The 24,077-nt window shown below is 36.5% G+C and overlaps 1 protein-coding gene across 1 annotated transcript in view; it reads left to right on the top strand.

Annotated features, from left to right (window-relative positions):
• Window positions 1–24,077, top strand: part of CNTNAP2 (contactin associated protein like 2) — a gene marked incomplete at its 5' end in the record, with an annotated part of 444,129 nt that overhangs the window by 256,319 nt on the left and 163,733 nt on the right. Inside the window, one exon of the mRNA XM_027896436.1 lies at window positions 3,106–3,262. Coding sequence (XP_027752237.1) covers window positions 3,106–3,262 — 157 coding nt within the window. The remainder of the gene's footprint in view (window positions 1–3,105; window positions 3,263–24,077) is intronic.

The raw sequence follows: 24,077 nt of genomic DNA, 5'->3' as shown, positions 1-24,077 counted from the left end.
AAGAAGAGCTGTTTTGTGTCCAAGGAGCAGTTCTGCATCAAGACTTCACTTTAAAACATCCCATGCAGGCAGAGGGTCTCTCTTCTGATCCATCTTCTTGTCATACTATTTGTCCACAAAACTAGTGAGTGGTGCAAGGAGGGGGAAGCACTCAATCAGTGACAACAGCTAAAAAGCTAACCCATGACTCAAAATTTATTCCCAATGTAAGAAAAGATAACTTTAAAGGCAGAAGAAATATTTTCTGTTACTACTTGTTCATTGCAATGCACTTGAAAACTCATATATATAATTTTTTCCCTGCACTGTTTTTTGTTGTTAAATTGAATTTATGTACTTTTAATGCCTTAAGACCAATACTATTGATATTTTAGCAGAATAATAATTTATGATAAAATAACGTGATGTTTAGAATAACATCTATTAATGATCAATCTTCATGTTGTATGGCACAGTTCCTTCTACTCAGATCAGCCTTTTCCAAAAGCTTCTAAAGCAGAAAAAAGACTAAGGACTCTGGGGCAGAAAGATTTACATTATCAAAAGGAGACTATAGATGTGCAAAAGAAGGTGAAGTGTGAGAGGGGAAGAGTGATCCTGTTTCTAAATATTTTTTTCCTGCATGACACATCATTTTCCCTTCTAGCTGCCAGCTAATGAGCTCTGTCCACCAAGATCCCCTCTGTTACAATCCCAAGCATAATGTGCTGGGCAATCAGAGTCTGTTAGTGATGTTCACAAGGCAGTGCTGCGATCATCAGTTGTGGGGATGTCTAGCAGAAAATGTGCTGAATGCAATCCCCCTAAAATTTTATATTCCCTCCTTAACCCTTCTGGAAATTTTAAACAAGCGTCTTAGTCTCTTCCTAAATTCGTTTGTGTAGGTCTTTTCTCCAGAATGGAGAAGCATGTGTCCAAATGGGGCTGCATCCCTAGCTGGTGTATATGCACAGTGAAAACAATAAATGTGAAAAATAGCTCTGTCTTTGCTACAATATGTTGTGGGTTTAAAATTGTACATCAATTGTCAACTAAACGAGTTCAAACGTGCCCCATTTGTGTCTGTCACTGTGGTCTGTGACAGCCATCACTGTAGTCTGTAATTCTGCCATCACTTTCATCTACTTTAGTTATTCTACCTGTTTCTGAATTTTTAATCGTCTTTTTGACAATTCTAAGTAATTTTTTTTTTGTCTGGTGCTTTAATTAGCAGTTTTGCTTCCCAGTGAATTACTTGCTGACGGAATCACGCAATCCTTCACTTGACAGGAAGGGTGTAAACAAAGAGAATTTTGAGTAACAGTCAAAACTGCAGCATTGCCGCTACACCATAAAAATTAATTTCAAAGATGAGATGGAAAAAAAAAAAAAAAAGAGGAGTTTCAGATGTTGTTAATGCTGTATTTGGATACTGTATCAGTAAAAGCTATTCTGTCATTCACTGTGGAAAGATAACATTTACCCTTAAATACTTATTAAATAATCTTCTGTAAGCCAGGGCTGCGTACTGTCAGAATTGTTGAATTGTATTGCAGGTTGGGAATGCTGCTGCAGCGCTCACATGGCACATTCTTCTAACTTGCAGCACTTAGTTCCATGGCAATTGAGTCACAGAAGCTAAAATGACCAATTTAGAGTCTAGAATAAAGTCATGATATTGCCATACCCATTGCATTAGCACCGTGGCCACACTGTGCAGCATAGTAACATCTAATAAAAACCTTCAGCTGCCATGAGTTTTTCACATTACTGTATTTTCATTTCTTTCTATGATATTTAACAATTCAAGAACATTGAAAAAAGTGTTTTCAGAGAGCTGTGTATTTTGGGGGTTTGGTGTTCTTTAAACTTGTGCAGGTATTTGGTTGCACTCTTCATTTCTGGAATTTAATTTTCTTTAGGGTTTGATGTTAATTACTTTCAACATGTGTCTGCAATAAGTGAACTGGCTATTATAAGGATTATGCATGTATTTTTTGGGGGGGATGTGTGAGATGTGCAAACAGAAAATTATCAAAAGTAGAATACTTATTATGTAGCATTTTACTTGTAAAATTTATTGATAAGTGAATTCCTCGCAAATAACTTAATTCGATTTAATGTAAGAATACAAGCAGTAGATTAGATAAAAGAAACATTTTTAAAAAACATTATTGTAGGCTGAGCTCAGTCGTTATTTTTCAATGTGAAAAATCATGAAGTACATTGAGACTTATTGAGTTATTCACGTGTTAGAAGTTAAATTCATATCTAAGTGTCTTGCTGAACCAGAGGTAAAAAAGAAATACTGTAAGGGCAGTTTTTCAAATTAAAAATTAAAGAGGAAGGGGTTTATTTATTTATTTATTTATTTATTTATTTATTTATTTATATGCACATAAGAGGCTTAGTTAGTCCAAAAGTGTTAGAAATAAACTTAGAGCAATATATGAAAGTGTCAAGTTACAGACTTAATGCCAAGAAATATGATTACATCAAATTCAAATCACCTTTGCTAAATTATTGAATATTCTAAATATATATATTTTTAAAAATAGTTAAGATGCTTTTGGAGTTTCATCATATCTCCTTACACTTTGTTTGGACAAGCTGGAGAGAGCACGATGAACATGTCTGTTTTCCAGTGAAGACAGAATAATTTCCAATTAAAAGCTTTTATGTAAAATATAATAAAATAAAATACAAAATAAAATAAAATAAATGTATCTTTCCATGCAGCATTTGTGTTCAAATATTGAAATAATCCATCTGATAGTTTACTATGTGAGTTTTAAATTAATTGAAAATAATTATGGAATCCCACATATTTGCCTTTTATAAACAGAGAGCAATTTAAAAGTTAAACAAAGAGCATATAAGATTAAAAAAAATTCATTTCAATCATTATAAATTGCACGAATTGTAAGAAAAGAAAATGTGTTCTGTTTACCTGGTAAGGTCCTTTGAATTGCTCAGTAACGATGAATGCATTTGTTTGTCCAAAACATGGGATGGCTCCAGTTATGTGTTGTTAGGATTTGCATATTAAACAGCTAAGCTCAGTCAGTGCATTATGGAGCCCTACCTCTTTGATGCAACATAACCTTGCATTTTCATTCCTTGCAGAAGGGAATCCATACACCTGGTGGGTTGGAAAAGCCAATGAGAAGCACTACTATTGGGGCGGATCGGGACCTGGCATTCAAAAATGTGCCTGCGGCATCGAACGCAACTGTACTGATCCCAAGTACTACTGCAACTGTGATGCTGATTATAAGCAATGGTGAGTGGTTTACCAAAAGGTAGGATGAGAACGACCAAATCTCTTAACTTTTGCAACACTGTCACTACTTTGCTCTTTGGCAAGAAAGGAAATACGGAAAAAAAAGAGAAATTCAAAGGCAGAAAATATTATGTTTGTGATCCCTCCTGTAATGGTATTTATCCATGACTTCATTTCCATTTTATTCACAGTATCTGTGACTGTCAAATATAAGGACTATATTTATGTTTTCGAGCCCACTGAGCTATAGAAAAGAACATTAGAATTGCAAAGGCAGGTTCTCATAGGAAAGGCCAGTATTTTAGCTACCAATGAGACTTTGCCTCCATCAGATTCAGTTATATTACAATTATTACTGTATTTATTATATAATATAATATATTTACTGATTACAGTATTAATTTTATCTCTACAACTTCTTTTTTTTTTCCCTAGAATTTCTCTTTTTTATGATGGTGTTGCTGTATTGGAACATGAGAGATATGAATTGAAATCACTCATCTATTGCCTCTCACCCTCATTATCCATCTTTCATGAGAAAAATATGTTAAGAACCAGACTTAATGTGTATTATCAAAGAAGGGGCTCTGTATTTCAAAGGAAGTTATTGGACTTTTGTACTGGGGAGCCCAGAACTGGACTGAGCACTCCAAGTGTGGGCTCACCAGAGACGAGCTGAGGAGAAGGATACCACAGAGATAGAGAAGTCAATATTAGAGACAGGGGAATCAGATGTGCTGTCAAAGTTCAGAGATAGAATTATATACAGAGTGAAGAATATAAAGTTAGAGGACTCCAACTCACTAGAGCAATGTGGAAGGAGGGAGGGAGGTTTGGTTCTGTGTCAAAATGGTAACGATAAAAGGAAGATATTGTAATAATAATTACAATAATGGTAGAATTAGGGGCATTTACAGTTTTCATTGCCTGAGGCACTGGATGCATAGCCATGAATAATAGTCTCTGTACCATATGTTCAGTGTTTTCTTTTACACCAAGGGAAATGTGTAGGGGAAATAGCATTGACTTTTGATCTCTTCTTGAAGAGTCACACATGATAATTTAATAAGCAGTGTTCACTAAATAATCTTTTTCTGTAACCTCTACACCCCCATATACACCAAGATTATCTGTATTCTACTAATAAATAGATTCATATAGTTATTAATTTTAAGTCTAAAATAGGATTATCATAAAAGATATTCAGCTTTTCACTCAGAATTCATACAAGAATATATTTATAAAGTATTTCTCTAGGTATATATCAGAATTTTTTCAGGACAACTACTGTTTATTAGAGGACTGTTTATGAAAAATAATTATACAGCTGGGTATTATATTCTAATCTGTGGTGTGTGTAAATCACATGAAGAAACAAATGCCTTATTATAGTCTTTAAGGGCATTTTGTCCAGGATTCACGTTTTCAGTTTGGTTCTGGCAAAATCTAGTCCTTTCCATAGTCATGCCTTTTGGGTTTGAGAGTTATTTTGAGGAGTTCTAATTAGTAGTTTTATCTATCCAGGTTGATCAATATCTAAAAAGCAACTGAGCTTCAGAGCAGAGGAGACCTTGATGACTTCAAGCATCAGAGCCAGAATTTAACCAGGGCCTCCAACACAGCTGTACTCAGTTTTGGTGACAGCAAAACAGCTCCCGGTGTAAACCACAGAATCTGCAACAGTTGATGAAGAGCAGACAGGTCTCAATTCACAGATTGACTAAGCAGCTAGCCACAGCTGTCACCATTGCTTATCAGCACAACTAATTTTAGAAAAACTTACAGTCCTCAAAGAGAAAGGCTAAATAAAGGCTGAAATGGGCCTGAGAGACCAGGTGGGACTTTTGCCTTAATTGCAAGTCTTATTCATAGCTGGGAGCACTGCATTAGATTGCAGTGTGCCTACAGTGATGTTCTGCTCCTGTCCAGGTAATGTAGGAAAAGCTGTTTTGGGTTTTTTTAGGGTTTTGAAGGGGGAAGACAGAGTGGGGAGAAGTCAGTAGCCACAGCAGCAACTATATTAGAAAAGGAAAGAAATAAAATGGGAATAGAAGTCTGCTGCATGGAAATTGTGAAAATGAAAAGTGAAAAGGAAGAGTGAGATTCAATATAGAGATTTTTTTAAAGGAGATTGGGGAGCCACTGAGAAGTGACTAAGGCTGAATCAGAATGATGTAGTGTAAGAAGAATATCATCAACAATTTTTATTGTAGAAATTAGAAGTTGTGTTAGAAGTGAAGAAAGGAATTACAGTTTGATGAATCATCTCATAGCAAAGCCAGGAGAATGCTCCCCTGGAGAACTGGATTCTAACCCTATCTCTGGAACCACATTCCTGTGTGATGCTTCTGAAGTTTCATAAGCCATTTCTGCACAAAATAGTCAGTAGTTTAATCCTCATTTTCTGGGGATCTAACTGGAAACGCAAAGGTCTACTTTGTGGAAACACCAAACATTCAAAGCTGGGATCCTTCTCTCTCAATGTATCTAAAGCTGTCCTTCAAAGAAAAAAAAAAAACCTGTAGGAATCCCAGATTGAGCTCTAATTATGTGTTTTCAGCCTCAACTGCAATCTGCAGAATGGAAATTATGCCAGATAGTTGCCCATGGAGGTACTGCAAAGATACGTAGATATATATAGCAATCATCTGCTGTACTACTGCGCACTATAAAAAATCCAATGGGAAAACACAGTCTTTCTAGAAAGATTTAAAATAACACATTAGACATAAAATGGGATCTACATATTGAAGCATGAGAATAAATTTAGAGAGCAAGCAGTGTTTTACTAAATGAGTATTGTCTGCCTCCTATACTGCTAGAGCCCTCTGGAATAAACAATAATCAGTGACCAGTCAAGGACTATATCATGGTGATAGGTACAGGATACAAATTAAAGCTCTTTAGGCAGGCTGAAATGCGTCTTTTTCTCACATTTTGTGTTTGGTTTGATTTGGGTTTTTTAACCAAGTATGTGAGTAACTTTGTGTAAGTACAGAACCAGCTGTGTTAATTATGGACTCAGTTAGAGTGTAACTTTTCCCAGATATTAGCATACACCATAGGCTTGATAAACCTTACATCTGGACAGTTGTTCTATTAATACTTTTTAAAATTTCACTGAACACTTGTCTATTTGAATAAAATAGTTGTAGAGCTATTTAGCACATGCCTAATGTGTTGATTATCATGCCTGGATGGCAGATAAGCCAAATGGGAGATATTGTCAGTGAATTTGAATATGAAATTCAAATTTATGTGTATTTGCACACATCATCTAAAATAGAACCTTATTCTTAAAAGAAACCCACGTTGCTACTGCAGTGTAAGTATTAAGTAATCATTTCTATCATGATAAAGAAACAAAAACACAGGTGGGAAGAGCTTCACCCAGAGTAATCTCGCCAAAACATCCTTAGTCCCAAATTATCCGTGACTTGTGTGTAAAATGAAATTAATTCAGAGTTAAATGATTCAGATTATATAAAATGGGTAGTTTTTGATCCTAACAAAGATCGTTTTTTAAAGATTGTGTGGTTGACATTCAAAGTCAGATTGCCTCAATCTTGAGAGAACAAAATCTACTAAGGCAGCTGTTATTAGTAACAAGAATTTCTCTGGGTTGCTGTTAAACAAAATCATAATCAGATGAGTAATTTTAGGTAAAATGTAGGGCTTTTAGAAAAAAAACTGCTTATAAAACATTATTATTGCAATTTAGACAGTTCCTTAGAAAAATGGCTGTCACTGTAGAGACAATCACATTGTACAAATTAAGGAGCAAATGTAAAGATTTGCAAAGCGATTTTGATTCCTAATCTGACCCTAAAGTCAGTTGAACACTCAGATTGGCCAAAGTTTCTACACCACAGGCTCCTTACTGTTTATTACATAGCAATCACAGTAGGTATGAAGACATAATATAGTGCTGTTCAAGGATTTACTCAGAAAAAGTGGCATAAGTATCTTTTTCATTTAGCACTTCTTAGTGTGAATTCACTTCAGGTTACAAAGCCAGGCATGGACTTCACTGCTGATTATTGATGTGGTTGCTAAGTTCTTTCAAGAACTATTAAGTGGCCCTAAAGATGATCAAAAGGGACTAAGGAGAATTAGTTATAACAGTGGTTTGGAGAAATGGAGCAAATGAGCAATAAAAACAGGAGGAGGAAGCCTCATTTTCTTCTTTCTACTCTGTCACAGCTTGGATATTAAAGTTTCTTTCTGCAAAGCCTACAAAATTGCTTTATTTTTGTGAGGTGTTGCCATGTGAAAGGTGGGAGTTCAGATTCTTACTCGTCAGTCCCCCAGGAAAGTTGAGATTCTGTCAGCATCTCGTAAGGAGACCCTTCACCAACAGATTCACAAGATCAGAGGATACCTCAACCTCCCTTGTTAGGGGGAACTCAACAGAGCCAGGAGCCCTCAGGACTCACTTTAACTGTTAAAGGTGTAACACTTTTTATTAACACAAATTGTGACAGGTTAATAAGGTTCGAAGTTTGTCAGTGATAGTGTGTACTGCAAAAATATGTTTAAAGCAATCTACTGATATATATACTAAGCAAGCACAAGCTCTGATACGAAATAATCTAAATAATATACTATGGGGTAAGCATAAGCAAAAGTTCTAGTCCTAAAAGCAGCATTTAATGCATGTAGAGCATATTTCTCACCCAAGGCATCCCTTGGTGGGGGGGACAAGATGGACTCAGCCCGCTGACTGATCCCAGCGGTTTTGGTGGAGGTCTCCCACTTTGCCCCTATCCCCAACTTACTTTTATACTGTTTTCTTCGTGGAGTTTGAGTGGCTCTGGTCATAAATACCTTTAATGTCTGATTGACGTACTCAGTGGGGGGGGGGGGGTGATTGTGGTTTGGCACCTGAGAAGGGGGTTCAACACAGTTGAACATCGTGATTCTCCCTTATCAAGCATGTAGTGTATGGTCTTGGTACTGCAGTGTTCTCCCATTCTGCTGGGATTAGAACAGAGAGAGGGGCCACATAGCCTCCACGTCATTCCACACTCTGTTAGGTTTCTCTGAGCAGATGTTTATCGTTGTACTGGGGAACACATCAACCTCAGTCCAACCAGGGAGTTGCAGCTGCTTTTTACCTTAAAATTCTGAATCTCCTCTAGGTTTAACTCTATCTGTCATCCCACAGATGTTTTCTAGAAAGCTCTGTAGGATACATCCCCCCTTCCCTTCACAACTCTTCTACAAAGGGAGTTTCAGAAGAAAGTTTCAGGTCCTGGAAAAAAGATGACTAAACAGAATGACATGACTTATTTGACTGACAGGAATATGGTGGATCTTTAAATGCCAACCTGAGGCTGTGGCAGTGACAGGTAGGTCATTTGTAGCCAGGTATTAAAGGCTCTTAGAGCTATAGGTAGACATCAAACCTTCAGTTTAGTATGTACTAATTACCATCGAAATCATTGATATTTCAATTCCTGACTCCCTTAGGCACTTCTGAAAATCCATCTGTCCTTCATCCTTGTGTGCTCTCAGTAACAGAGCTGCTGATGCAGAGAGAGCTGGTTAGTTACATGATGCTGGCTTCTCCTGTCCTTCATCAAAAGCTGATAACAATATCTTTGGGTAGGTTTTTTTTTCCATTAGTTTCTCATCTAGGCAGCAACTGGACCTTCCTCAGAGGTGTTATATGATCAGAAGTGTCTAGGTTATACATTCTCTGTGAAAAACAAAAGCCAAAGCCAAACCCAAACTGAGAACTTATTTTTGACTCTACTTGACTACATTTGCTTTCAATTTAGTTACTATTTCTAATGTTATGTTGAGAAATCTTAAAGGTGTAAAACAGATCAAATATGAATATATCTAAAAGAACTTAAAGGACTATCAAAGTTGTATTGAGGAACATGCATGACTAGAAACACCCTGTATATACATATATCTATATCTATCTGTCTATATATATACACACATGAAAAATTTCCAATTTAACCAGACAGATTGACAATATACAAAAATCAAGTAACTATATATTTAAACAGTAACTCGCAAAACAGACTTTTTGCTAAAATAGAGACCTGTATTTAAAAAGAAAATATATTGCATTACATGAAACCAGAAAAGAAAAAACTAACAGAAAAAATCTAGTAAGATCTGTGATGTCCTGCTGTTTTGCTTCACATCTGATGAACCACAATTTTCTAGACACTGAGGAAATTTTGTAGAATTAGGCCAACCCACTCTGAAAACTGTTATTCAACATTTTTGCAGAGCTTAAAGGCCATCTTTAAAATGAGAGACCAGAAAACACATTTATTAATTGTGTTTTATGTTGTGTTTGTGTGCAGTAATTACATCTCTTAATTGACTAAAAGCTGAAATGCCAAAATTTATTTTTTAGTTATGCTTAAGGCGTAAATTAGTTTTATGGATGGAGGCAGGGAAGTTTAGCTGACAAATTGCACTACATCATATGGTTATTTTTCTTAGTACTCCTACAAATCCAGGCAGCTTTTTGTAGGTTTTTCAGGGTTACCTTGCAGAGTTCCTTTGTACAGTGATGTCAGCATCTAATGTTAATATATTTCCAGTCAATCAAAATTTAGCAGTGTGACAGCATGTAATGGCACAGAATAAAAATCTGCATGAAGAGGGACACTAAAGACAGAAGGTCAGTCATTCAGACCTTAGAAAATGTTAGGTTTAATACAGCTGGTAGCACTTCTTTTCCAAATGATTGGTAGATCTGAGCTGAAATTTTCACCAGTAGAAAAACAGATAGCCAGAAGCCAGGAGGTTCATTCCTTCTAGCTATAATTTGGCCATTAAAACTACTCTGGTAGGGTAAAGGAGCAAGTGACTGGGTATTGAATAGGCTGCTGTCTGTTCTGCGTTTCTCAGCTGTGCTCTTCAGATGTAACCGGTGTGCAATATTTAAACAGAGGTTGCATGCTGAACGTTAAGTGAATTCTGTCCTCTTATTTTTATAGCCCTTTCTATGTTTCCACTTATAGAAACTATATATAACTTATATTTGTCATTATGCATTCTTCCTTTTTGCTTCTTCCACAAGAAAAGCTCCTTTGATTACTGATAACGAGATCAAATGTTTGGGAGATAAAAATTTTAAAGTGGAGCACTTGGCCATGCTACAGGTGTGCTAAGTAATGCCTTTCAAATTCTCCTTTGCCTGTGCCTTGGTACCATGGCAGGACTCAGACACAGACCAAGGCTCTATTAGCCAAGGCAGTCTACAAACACAAAAGGATTGATTTTTTCCTCAGTGATGTACATTTACTATCATAAATATGCACATAAGGCTAATTAGAGTGATCTAAAAGTTAATTTAAGGGCAGATGAAGGGCATAGAAACTCTTGTACAATAAGAGTTCGTACCGCCTTTATGTAAACTTTGAAGGACAGACAATACCTGCTGCCTGGAATTGCCCCTAATGTTTGTGTTGTATTTCTAATGAGCTGGCAGCTCTAGTCCAAGACCCACTCAAACCTAGGATCACCTAGACTGCTATTTCTCCTTTAGAGATGATCCATACAAGTACTCACAACAGCCATATGTACGTAGCTCATAGGAACTGACAGATTGGCAACCTGTACTAATACAGGTTGATGGGATTAAAAGTTTCAGGATTCAGTGAATCATGAAACTTATTCATTGAAATGAATCATGAAACATGCAAATTTGACTTATGTTTTCTCCCTTTTCCCTTCTGTGTTATTCATCTTAGAGACTTCATACTGGCCTTGTTTATGACAACCACTTGGAGTTTAGCTGTCATCCTGCTCACTGACAGTAAAGAAAGCATTTCCCTTAATGCTTATGGCTCATGGCAGTGGCCAGACATCTGAGGAACAAAGTCGTAACTTTCTCCAAAACTGAAAATATGTGGAAAAAGTGGACATTTAGGTGACATGAAATAACTCTTTGGCAACATGCCTTGCCTTTGTCAAAATGCTCTCTTCTTACTCGGTGTTATTTATTCAGTCCTGTGAACTCATTGTGCAGTTACTATGATTTTTCATCCTGCAATCAATACAGAACTAGCATTGCTAAGAATGAGGAAACAGGAGTCTGTACTGCTTCATGCATCATGAGTAGAGTCTTTTACCTTGCTGTAAATGTGAAAATGCTCAAGCTCTAGCAACCTGCTAAGGATGAAGATGATTCCCATTTGACTTCAGGTTCATTCATCATTCATTGCTAGCAGAATTGAATTAATCTAAAGGGGAGAGAGATGAAAAGAATTTATCCTTTTTTATTAATTTGCTCTGTAAATCGCTACGAGACAAAAAGTGAGTGTTCATCCTGCTGCCAACGTCACTTGAGTGTTGCTGTTAAGGCTTTCTTGTGTTCGGCTGACTTCAGTTCCAACCAGTCACAGACAGATGGTCTCATTCAGATCTTTTTAAGTTAGAGAATCACTCAACAGTTACACTGAAAAAAATTTATCAGAATTATATATCTGTAATTATTATTCTCTGACATATTCTTGCTATTATTAGAAATATCCTTTTTGGAGAATTCTAAGAAATTTCTGAGAGGCTTATGAATTAGCAGGTGAAAATGCAGGTATGTAATTTTTAATTCTACTGTAGAGATGATTTGAATATTATTTCCAGCATATATATATTCTTTTTGTTATTAAACTTCATGATTAATGTCAGCGACAAGTCAAGTGAGTAAGAACAAAAGTGTCTACTATGTTTTGCCTAGAAAGGTGCATAATTTTTAGTCTGAATGAAAAGCTTTTGGTCTTAGTTTTAAAGCAAATGACCTTACTGCCACAGCTTGTCAGGTAAGGGCAGAGTACACTCAGCACTGTGCACTGCAGAACTTTCAGCTGCCAATTATTTTCTCCTTTTCCTCCTCCTTTTATTTCTGGGCCAACTTAAAGAGTAATGACTGTGCTCTCAGTGTCATGCTATGAAGATGAAATCACCCCAGTGCTGACCAGCACAATGTATTTCACTCAGTACCTGACACTGCTTAGGTCTTGAAGTGAGAGCTTTTCTTTTCTTCTTAGATTGTAGGACTCACATGACTTTTTTATTTCTGAATCAGTGCAGTCATATGTAGAAGACATCTAAAATCCATGACAACCTGTGTTATAGGGTAGATGAAGACAGAAGTGCATGCTTGGTTGTCATTACTATTAGCAGTCATACTTTAGCTGAAACAACCACAAGGGAGTTGATCAAGCTGAAGGTGTTAAGTCTCCAGTGTAAACAAAAGTTATATCTGTTTATCTGTTTTCACTTTGTTCTTTGGCGTACCAGGACATGTATATGTATAAGGGTAAGAGTGGAGATAATCATACAGGAGGGAGAGTGGGAAGGTTTTGGGGAAGAGAGAAACAGAAGCCCGTAAGATATACTTTTTTATCAGGTCCCAGACTTGATGGGGATATTTTCTTCAGAGTGACTGATCAAAATATCTTGTCATTTCATCACCAATATAGTAGCAAAATTCAGCATTTGAGGGAAGAATCATTCTTTGTCCTTTTCTCATTTTGACCAATAGCAAATTCTTACCACTGAGAAAAACCTGATAAAGAAAAAGAACTAGAAACAATAGGCAAGACTCACCTGCAGTATTATGTTTGCTTGGAACTATTGTTATATGTATAGCGCATTATTGTACTGTGAAGAGGAAGATTGCTTGCACTATCTGTGATAAACACTAAAAGCAATCAAATAACCTTTCATACATAGAAAATAGAGCAAAAAAACAATGTTTCTAATACCTAGAGAAAAGAGAGACTGCTTTTACTTATTTTTTTTCCTGTAGTTAGGCTTGTGAAAGACACTTAAATTCTATAACTTGTTTTAATATCCTGCACTAGGTGTGGGTTTATCTTAGTTACTATTCATGTTTCCCTCCTGGCTTGGGGTTTGTATGTGTGTGTTGTATAACAAAGGAATGCCTGAAGCTTTCCAAATTACTACTTGTCTGTAATTAATCATGGCTAAATATATTGTCCCAGCTGCAACTATCCCCACATGCCCTCCCCTTCCCCCTGCCCCATTCTCCAGCTATTTTTCTTTCCCCTGCCACCAGTTCACATGCAGAATACTACACTTATGAAAATCACTACATGTAGGAAAAAGGATCCCTGGAGACACTGCAAAGTCTCTAAGAGCTGTCTGAGTATGCAATGGAGACTTTGTAAATCAGGTCCAAGGTAATTTGTTGCATTTTTATCTCAAATTGCTTCCAACAGTCTTTAAATTGAAATTAAAATGCTACGTGGATTCTTTGCACTAGAAGTGTGACTATATGAGTACACTTCCTCATGGGATTTAGATGGGGGTTTTTTTCAAATTTTGCTGAAGAAGAAGAAATGTCTTACTGGGAAGAAATGGTTCTATCTAAAGCAATATCTCAGAACAGCTAATGAGATATATTCCTTTATCTCAAGTATTATCTTTTGCTTGACTTTTTGTCAAGTGGAAGTTGTTTGCAGGATTATGTTAAATGTAGATTGAGGTAAACAAAATCTTTCTTGAGTTATGACTTGGAGGTGTTGCCTTTACTGGAACCTGAGTATATATATATATATATTTCTATAAATTAAGAGAAAGCAAAGCCAAATGAAAATTAAGAAAAATCAAATTTCCAAGCAAGTGGGCAAATATAAAGGTAATAAAATCTGCTGAAAATGTTGGAAAAAGTGATTAAAAAATACTACAGGCCTCTTATCTGGTATAAGACCTGCTTAAAACAGATGGGTAAAATGTCCTACTTTATATAGCCACTAGTAAACTTCTGGAACTTGCTGCCAGAGGAGGCTGTGCTAGCAGACATCAGTGATTCAGAAAAAGATGTAACAGATTCATGGAAAACGGGTCTATAAACTGACTCTGTTAGCACTGTGCACCGTATTAGAGAAGAACAGACAAATTCTTCCTAATTTTGGATGTTGTTGTTTAACCCCAGGAGTCTGTTAGGTTCCACACAGCAGTTTGCTCACTGAGATGAAGGAAAGACTTGGAAAAGTCCAAAATCATATGAGTTGAGATAAAGTCAGTTTAACAGGTAAAGCAAAAGCTGCATGCTTGAGCAAAGCAAAGTAAGAAATTCATTCACCACTTCCATGGGCAGGAAGACTCGGGAAAGCAGGGCTCTGTCACATGTAATGACTACTTGAGAGGTCAAATGCCATCACCCTGAACATTATCCCCTTCCTCCTTCTTCCCCACGTTGCTGAGTGCAATGCCATATGGTATGGAATATCCTTTTATTTGGTTGGGGTCAGCTGTCCTAGATGTGTCTCCTCCCATCTTCTTGCCCACCCCAGCCCACTTGCCAGGCAGATGATTTGAGAAGCAGAAAAGATCTTAACTCTGTAAGCACTGCTGAGCAGTAACAACAACATGCCTGTGTTATACTATTTTGGTCACAAATCCAAAATGTAACACCATAGGAGCTACTGTAAAAACAAAATTAGTTTCCTCCAGGAGAACACCAGTACAGACGTGTTCAGATTCTGCAGAAGATAAGTGATTCAGCTGACTGCAGTAGGAGAGAGCTGCCCTCAGTGACTGCAACCTTTCCTGTGTTGCCTACATACTCTTTGCTCATAGGTAGAAGTGATAGACTTCTCGGTATCCCTACATCCATGAGGCAACTTTTATCTCATATACGTGTTTTAAGGCAAGAAGCATCTGAAGTAAATTACATATAAGCTGTCAGAAAAAAAAAAAAAAAAGATACATCAACATTTGGCAAATTACCATACTTATCCATTAAAAATGCAGGATAACATTGTCAAGGCTCTCAGTGCACCACTTGCAAATACTCTTGAGCCCTAGACCTTTGGACTTATATTGTATTATATTTTAATTTCTGTCTCATCTAGTGCTGATAAAGAAATGTCACAGTCTGAAATATCAGAGAAGCGCAACAAGGTTGCTTCAGGGTCAGCTTCCCCGTAAAGCCACCAAAGGATTGCTTGGAGTCCTGAAAAGCACCGTTCTTGTAGACAAGATGAAGGGGTAATTGGGACTTCTCACTCACCTCATCATCAGCCTCCTTTGTTCGTGACCACATTGTCACAGGCTGTTAGAAACCCGTGGCCCAGAGCCGTTTCAGTCCACGCAGTCTGGGCTGTCACAGCAGGCTGTAGTAAAACACCTTGGGTGAGTTCATCAAGTATTGTGGCAGGAAAAGACAGGCTGAGCTCAGATGGAGCTCTGTTAGGAAATGAATGGTGAGTTCTGCTACCTTTGTGTCAACCTTTTGTTGAGGAAAAAGTGGTGACCGTGTAATGTAAGGAAAGCTGAGCTCAAAGGCTAACAGAAGGGATAATGGGAACCCATCAGAGCAATAAAGTAAAGCAATCTGGCTAATGAATAGGTCACTAATCCTGTATAAGTGTGGTAAAAAAAAAAAAAACTCTAAACAAATACTTGACATTCTACAGTTAGTGAAGCAAAACAGATTTTTCTAAACAAGGGCATCTCCATTTGGCCTAATATTTAGCACAAAGTATGGCACACCATGCCTTCCCTGTAGCTCAGATTCTAATCTCTGTCACTCAGTTTTCTCATAATACTGTGAGTAAATGCAGCATCTGTAGGTATGGTCCTGCAGAACCCAGTTGCCTGTGGAGGTGACACAGTTGAGCACAGGGCAGATTTCTTTTAAAACTTCAGTGAGTATCTTGTGTAGTATCCTTTCTCATTTCCCCTGTTACTGTACTGTAATATGTGGATATACACACACAGAGACAAAAGGTAACGGTATTATAGAAAAACCACAAAAAAGTCATAAAGAAATTGATCTCTGGGTAAATTTTCTTATCCTTGCAAAAAAGGTCATCCGTCTTTTTTAGCAAAAGCTCTAAAAAAGGAGCCTAATTGAAATTAAATCAAGAGAAATATATATATGTGTGTTTACAAGCAGAGGGAAAGTATCCATGTTTTACTTGTGCTTGACAGCAAAGTATTTACATAATGAATAAAGACGTCTGTTAATTACCTCTATACTGCACCATTGCTTTAAATGCGCTTGAGTATCTTGGAGCATTCACTTTCAGATAATTATTTCTGATGAATGGGGGTACATTTAAAATGTTTTGTACTGGGATATTTAATTCTTCTATCTAGAGGACTTTCACAATAATAGACTCCACTTTCCTTCCTTGGTAGATGTAGAAACATCATTCATTGGGTTTATAGCACACTTTGCAGATAATCCTTTAAGGTTTTGTTTTGGTTTTGCTTGGGAGGTTTTTTTAGCAGTGGTTGTTACAAATTTCTTCTTCCATTTGTCTTTGGCATGGTTTGATGTTTGAAATAGCTGTTCAGTCCCTATCTACTTACCAGTTCCAGGATCATTTAAAGAGTCTACCAAATGATGAGAACAACATCAAAAAAACATGAACCTGATGCAGAATTCATTTTTAGACCACTTTTACTGATTGTTTTTCAGTTAGAAATAACTTTTCCATATATTAGATAAGCAGAAAGAAAAAATAATAATTTGTAGTGTCACTGATTCCAGCAGTAGGTTAAGAAATCCTCGTGTGGAGTAAGGAGCTACAGATATACAAGCTACGTGGTATATAAGAAAGGCTTAATAAAAACTAGTCATCTGAGTTGATGGGGTAAGTGACACTTTGAGAGAAGCATCACTGTTGGCGATTTGCCTTCTTCCACATACCTGTAAAAGTAAGATGGGAAGCAATCTTCTGGGGCTCAGGCTGGAGACAAAATTAAAGTATAATGTGATAGTTATACTATAGTTTAGTCCTCTAAGGACTGAAACTGAGGTCTTCTGATGGGGCTAAGTCAGCAGATTATATGTAATACCAAAAAAAAATACTGTATTTCAAGAATGCGAAGTGATTGCAAATACAGAAAGTAAGATATATTGTGGCTGGTAAAATTAAACATTGAGGTCAGACAGAATGGACAGAGCTTACTGAAAAACAGGCTCAAATACCTAAGTTTTTTTTTTTTTAAATCGTATAGATATTCTTTTTACACAAAGGAAATAAATAGCCAGAAAGTAACTTGGAATTTTAATGGTATGTGACATTACTTCTTTTCCCATATTTTGTCTTTTCGTGAGCTACTTAGATAGTTTATTATTCAGAAGGAGGGTGCTTTTTTCCTATGTGATGTCTAGCCAGTAACTTAATTTTTCTGCCTCATCCAAAATGTCACCTGTGATACGGAAATAGGATAAGCATAATTTTTTACACAGAGCAGAATCCAACACACCTGGATGCAACATTTTTCATGTAAGACAGCTTTAAGTTTACTAACAAACCATTATACAGAAGCACAAAAGTAAGACTAAAAGTGCTGAGATATATATTTATTAAGAATTAACAAGCCCAAATGAAAAAATAGTTTGACATAAAAAGACAAAAGGGAGGATAAGCATGAAAAATGCTTTCCAGGATGTACAATTTGAAGGACAGAACTAAGCTACTTATAGAATCATAGAATCCTTTAGGTTGCAAAAGACCTTTAACATCATCAAGTCCAGCCATTAACCTCACACTGCAAAGTCCACCCCTAGACTGTGTCCCAAAGCATCACATCTACATGTCTTTTGTATACCTTCAGGGATGGTGACTTCACCACTTCCCTGGGCAGCCCGTTCTAATGTTTGGCAATGCTTTTAGTGAAGAAACTTTTCCTGGTCTCCAATAAAAACCTCCTCTGATGCAATTTGAGGCCATTTTCTCTTGCCTGAAGCTTCTTACTTGGAAGAAGAGACCTACACCCACCTTGCTGCAACTTCCTTTCAGATAGCTGTAGAAAGTGATAAAGTCTCCCCAAGCCTCTTTTTCTCCAGGGTAAACACCTCTAGCTCCCTCAGCTTCTCCAAGGTGTGATCAACATAAATCTTTTCCCCAAATGTTTGGTGTCAAAGCTATACAAGCAACTGAAGACACAAGCTAAATCACGGCACTCTTATGTTCTCCATAGTGCCTGTATGTGAGGCATAGGTTGGTTTCTGTGTTGTATGAGGTGTGTGCAAAGATGTGATGTAAAGATGAACACCACAGGATGTGCTAGTGAAAGTGTAGGAGTATGTTTATACAATTGGGTTTTACTGAAATTTTCTAGATGCAGTAAGTCCCATGCTTCTTTCAGTTTTCTGGACCAAACTCAACACTCAGTTGTGCACTTTAGTGCCTTATTGAACTCAACAGGCATATAGGGGCTGAAGTCGGAATTAATCATAGTCATCTGTTATTTTGTCATGCCATAGTAAATTATTTTTATTTAGCTCCTTCATTCATACAAAGTAAAACTGTCAAAGTTGTCAAGAACTCCAAGAAATGAAGCCTCCAAGCTGCTGCTCTGAGATTTTTAATATTTCTTCCAATACAGATCCTTGTGCCTTAAAAATCCTGCCAGAAATATATTCGGTCTGATACTTGGTAAGATATGATTCAAAGGCTTGTGGCTAGTCAGTAGAAGAGATAACTGCAAAGAATTAAGCATTTATCTGCATAGATCCTGCAACAGTATATTCAGAAGTGCAGATATTAAAACCACAGATTTCATTAAATAACTGCTTCTAGTGCGCACAAAGTAAAATTTTATTATTACTATAGTGCATTCAGATGTACAAAAGTATGATTTAAATGCTTGGTGTTTTAAATTAAATAATTTTTGAAGCAGGTGGTAATAGTCAGTACAGTCCTTCAGGATTTTCTTCCCTCAGAGCTAAGATAGCTTGCCATTTCATGGGAAGGTTCAACATCTGTGAATGCATCATGGAATAAATGCAGGTTTCTCTTTGTCAAAGTGATATAGGAAGGCAGACATTTAACTTCCTGGGCCGTGTTGAATAGCTGAATGGCGCATTTAGTTTATTGTCCTTCAACTGATTACACCTGTTCAGAACAGAGTTTTCTCGTTTCTGTATGAAAAAAAGCCTTTAAAACTTTATAAAGATGACTAGAAAGCTTTTTTGGCATTGCTAATTCTGGGTTATTTTGAATACTTTTATAAACAGTTATTTTTCAAAAGAACTTTCACAGTTTGAAATATTTTGAGGTCAAAGTATACTGATTTAAAATGCCAAATGATATTGAACTAACTAAAAAAAAAAGTGTTTGAGCAAGCTATATGCCCTTTCCGATGTCACTTTTCCTTAGAAAATTCCAATATCATCTCTTTTCAACTCTACATCCATAGAACTTTCTGTACTTGGCTTCAGCTGAATCCCAAGCAATCTTGTCTCTGGAATCACACAAGGTTGAAGGGACATCCCAATTCAGCCTTTCTCCTAAAGGAAACATCACATATGTTCCCTGTCTTACTTTAAAAAAATTGAAATTGAGACAGAAAATTGATAAAATTGCTGACAGATGCAAAGATCAATTACAGCATGGTAGGATTGCTAGACTTCATTCTTAAAATATCTTAAATATCTTAAAATATCTTAAAAATTAACAGTCAAGTCAGAGGAGTTGCTGGACCTCAAAAGAAGAGATCCCTAGATTTCTTTTATTTCTTGGAAAGAGCACTAAATAAAGAAAGTTTCTAAGAGCAACAGCTCTGCTTGAGGGAGATACTTTCTGTCTCCATTGTTTTCTTGGAAGGAGAATAAGAGCAAATACTCAGAAAAGGCAGATTTTTCACTGAGATGGGTCACTTGTTCAAAAGAAAGTGGAGCTCCATTTGGTATGTCCATTATTCACCTTTTGCTGTGGTTATTCAGTTTCTCACAAACTCCTATTTGAGAGGAAAGTCAAGAAGTCATTTCAGACAAGAGAACCTATAGAGCCAGTTTCAGTTATCTTAATCCCCTTCCTTATGGATTTTTTAAATGAGACACATTTCTCACCAATTTCCCGCTGTATCTCACTTCATATCCCTGGTACCCACGGAAGTGGGAAGTATCATGTTAGCATTGGCATATCTTCTGGGCCTCAAGGTTCCTTCAAAAGAGGTTTGTGTGTCTCATCTCTTGCTGAACCGAGAAAAGGGAAGAAATGGAGCAGATTTCTTGTCAACTTCTTAACTCAGAAACTCTCACCAAACTGCTTGCACAAATTTCATGGGGATAGAGTTTCAGCTTCAGGAACCTTAAACTGTTCAGCTCAATCCCATACGCCCGGTCATACTGGACAGTGGTTTTTAGATACTGACTTTAGAAGACTTGGGGTGTTTTAAGGGTTTTGTTTAAAAAATCAAGGTGCTATTAACTCTTTTAAAGTAGACATTAGCAAGTTTTTCAACTATAGACTGTACGCCTTACAAAATATTCATTATTTAATCACAGTTAAAGTATATAATCCACATATAAGGTTTATGGTTGTTTAAATTAATGTCCATTTAATTATGAGAGTTTGTGTTATGGTTTTATGAGATTTGAGAGGTGTACAAAGGAGTAAATTTATTTCCTAATGTTTTAAATTTTAAACTTTATTCATATTAGAGGTCAGGCAAGGGATAGACTGTGTAAAGTATAAAAGGAGATTTAAGCCTCAGTTCCAGGAAGAAAGAGTGAATTAAACATGTCTTCAAAGAAGCTTAGGAGTTTGTAGAGTAACTTAAGCCTCTCATGCTAAATGCAAATGTTTGGTCCATTGACAGTGTCTTAAATTTGTTCATTATTCTTCTGGTGGGACTATTGGTGAATATGGTGCATGTTTATTAAATTAATTTTATCTAGGCTATTCAGTCCTTTTTAATTTCTAAACAGAGATTACTTATGAATGCTGCACCATCAGCCTTATATCTTTGGTATAATTGATCTTTACTAAAGGAATTCAAAGTATGGATTTATGTTAGTAATTTGGGTGCTAGGATTAGATGGTCTTTCATCAAATTGTTTAGGTTTTCGGGAAGTGAGTGCTCTCACAAGGAAAAAAAATTTATGTGTGCTAGACAAGAAGTTTAACTCCGGTAACACCAGTCTTAAGTGTAAGAGTTTTTCCTTTTGCTGTTAGAAACAACATATTTCATAGGATCTTATCCTGTCCCTTGACGGTGTGTTAAACAAACAAACAAAAACCCAAAACAAACAAAAAAAAAACCAAAAAACCAAAACCAACAAAACACCCTTACACTGAGTTACAACCCTCTTTCAGTTTTTATGACTCTGTATAGTAATGAGAAATTTTCCATAACACCCCTTGTCAGACAAATCAAGGGTGAGTCATTAGCTCCAACTTAACGTATAAGGGTATCTGAGGTGACAACACATGAGAAAGGGACAAGAGAACTGTAAGAATCCCTGAAAGCAGCAAAACCAAGTGGAAATAAAAACTTTTGTCCTAGAGTATATGCTTGGTGGTTTATAATTCCAAAGAGCACAGCCCTGGGTACAGGGTAAATCTAAAAGTATGGCTTTTATGCTGCATAGTATTTACATTAAAAAGTTAGCTAAATTTTATCAAAACCTTGCAATAGTTCTGCTTTAATCCTAGCTTTTTTTTTGCCCTGTTTTTAATCCTGGTAATTAGAGCTTGCATATTTCCAAGTAACTCAATTCCAGGTTATTAAATCTGATGCCAAACTTGCACTGTTCATAAAATTCTCTGTAATATTAGTTCTTCTTAGCGGTTTTAATATAAATAAAATTCTTGCCAGATATTTTTGGAAGAGAGAAAATACCAATACTTGTCACATCTGTGTCCTTCACAGTGTTTTTTACAGACATTCATTTGCAGATAGTAGCTGGATCAGCTACTTTATACCTTATTCAGCTTATGGAAATGCAGGGATTACCACAGAGGTTCTTGCCTAGTAAAAAGCTGGGTCTTCTCAGAAGTGAACAATTGTATATCTTTTAAAACTGAGTCCATTCCTGCCTGTTGTATGTTCTTTATTTGTTCTTTGTAGGACTGGACTGATAATTAAATGATGCCTAACAAAATCAGAGAAAACAAATTACTCTAGTATCAGAAGTCTGGTTGTATTAAATCGTTATATAAACAAATTAATAGTGATGCAGACTCTTATCATTATTTTGAATATGTCATTTGCTGATATATGCGTAATGTATTTCTTTTTTACATGCCAGAGATTGCTTATAAAGAGTAAGTAGATGATCATAATCAAAACAATGATAAATCTCCCACTAATATCTGCTACTTTCATTCAAAGGCACCCTGAAGCACTTTGCAGACTGTTATATATAGGAAAAGAAATTAGGAATAGAAAATTACACTGAGATTTCATCAATATCTCCTGGTAATAATTACAGGATTTGATCAGATTCATTCATCTCCCATTTGGCTATTAATAGGAATATGACACACTCTGAATTCAATCTTTATTCTCTTGAGGGGATTTTCTTTGGTGAGGAAAAACTTCAGAGACTTTCTCCACCCTCTTAATGTGCAAAGTCTTTAAATACCGGCAGAAACATTATCACTTGCAGGAATGGAGTGTTCCAGCTGTGATTATTTCTTAAGTGTGTAGTACAAAGTCAAGCATATTAACCAGTCTTTGGTTTAAAACTTTTTTGACTTTGTGAGCACTGATTAGTATGTCCAGAGGAACTATAAGGACCTTAGAAAAACATTACGGAGCCATTCAGTCTCCAAATCTATTTGTCTTATTGGTGAATGTGTGGGCCAAATATAATCATTGTCCCACTTTTGTTAAGAGGGAAAGAAGGTTCTGCTGGAGAAAAGAAAACCCATTTCTCTCAACTCTTAGTCCAGTATCCCAGCCCCCAGTAGTTTCAGTGCAGGGTAGAATGCATTCACTACAGTGATGAGACAAGTAAGGGATTACCAGAAAATAAGGCTGTTTCTGAAAAGAACTCTGACATTTAGTTTTATTGTCATGGCAACAGTTTTAAAGTGACCATATCACTAAGTGCATAAATAAAATATTAAAATCAGTAGAAACGTGTTCAGTAAAGAGGCAGAAAATTGTTGGTGCTCCTTTTTATTTTTCCTTCAAAGAAGGTTAAAGCTATTGGTGACAGGAAAAGTGCTGCCCTTTAACATCCTTATTTGGAGCTGAAATATTAACTCTTTTTGTGAGAAAGGAAAGAAGGAACAGAATTTCCAATAGTTTTCTTTTTACCATTCTTTGAAGAATTCCTTATTTTAAATAGATTTGACCAACTTTAAAGCATTTTTTGAAAGAGTGAAAATCAGCAGAGAAAGCCAGTCTCAGAGGAGAACCTCAGAAAGAGTAAAGTGGTGACCTACATTTATCCTCTATTAGAAGGGAGTGGGTCCCATGGATATAGTCTCTAGCAGTGATGAAGATTAGGTCTATATACTTGGCTTTGTTATTCACTTTTTTCTTTCCTAAACGGAAAGTCCTTTAATCTTTCTTTTCTTACATTGCTTGTCTCCAAATTGATGAAAAGGATACCTTTGTAAAGGGCATGGCAATCTGTGGATGAAAAGCACTGTGCTACAAGCTAGCAGAGTCTGCAGGAGCTGCCTATGAGGCTGCTCCTCTCCATTTTCCTTCCATTCTAGCAATCTCCTGTAGCAACCTCACCATAATAGCACCTGGTGTAGCTGTGTCCAACCAAAGAGGGTTAATGACCTCAGCAATACAAAGGGTCGTATGAAACGAAGGAAAAGGCAGGTTCTCTGAAGGGGAAGAACATACAGATGAAGGAAAACAGTCATCTGCTATTCAAAAAACTCTAGTAATTAAATGTCCAATTACTCTCTTCATCGCAGGGAACAAACACGAGTTCCAATGAACCGTTGTTTGAAAATATGATGGTTATTTTCCTAACTACTTTATTCGTGCTTCTTTTGAAAAGAATGTTGTGCCTTCCATCCCTTCAGATGGACCCAGTAAGGGTGATGACTGGAGACACTACAGAAAAACACTATTGTGCCACTGGAAGACTCTGAGC

The sequence above is a fragment of the Empidonax traillii genome, unplaced genomic scaffold, assembly GCF_003031625.1.
Source record: "Empidonax traillii isolate 1590-97213 ecotype Southwest subspecies unplaced genomic scaffold, ASM303162v1 scaffold496:size689020, whole genome shotgun sequence".
NCBI classification, from domain to species: domain Eukaryota; kingdom Metazoa; phylum Chordata; class Aves; order Passeriformes; family Tyrannidae; genus Empidonax; species Empidonax traillii.
This window is presented reverse-complemented; position numbering and strand designations above follow the sequence as displayed.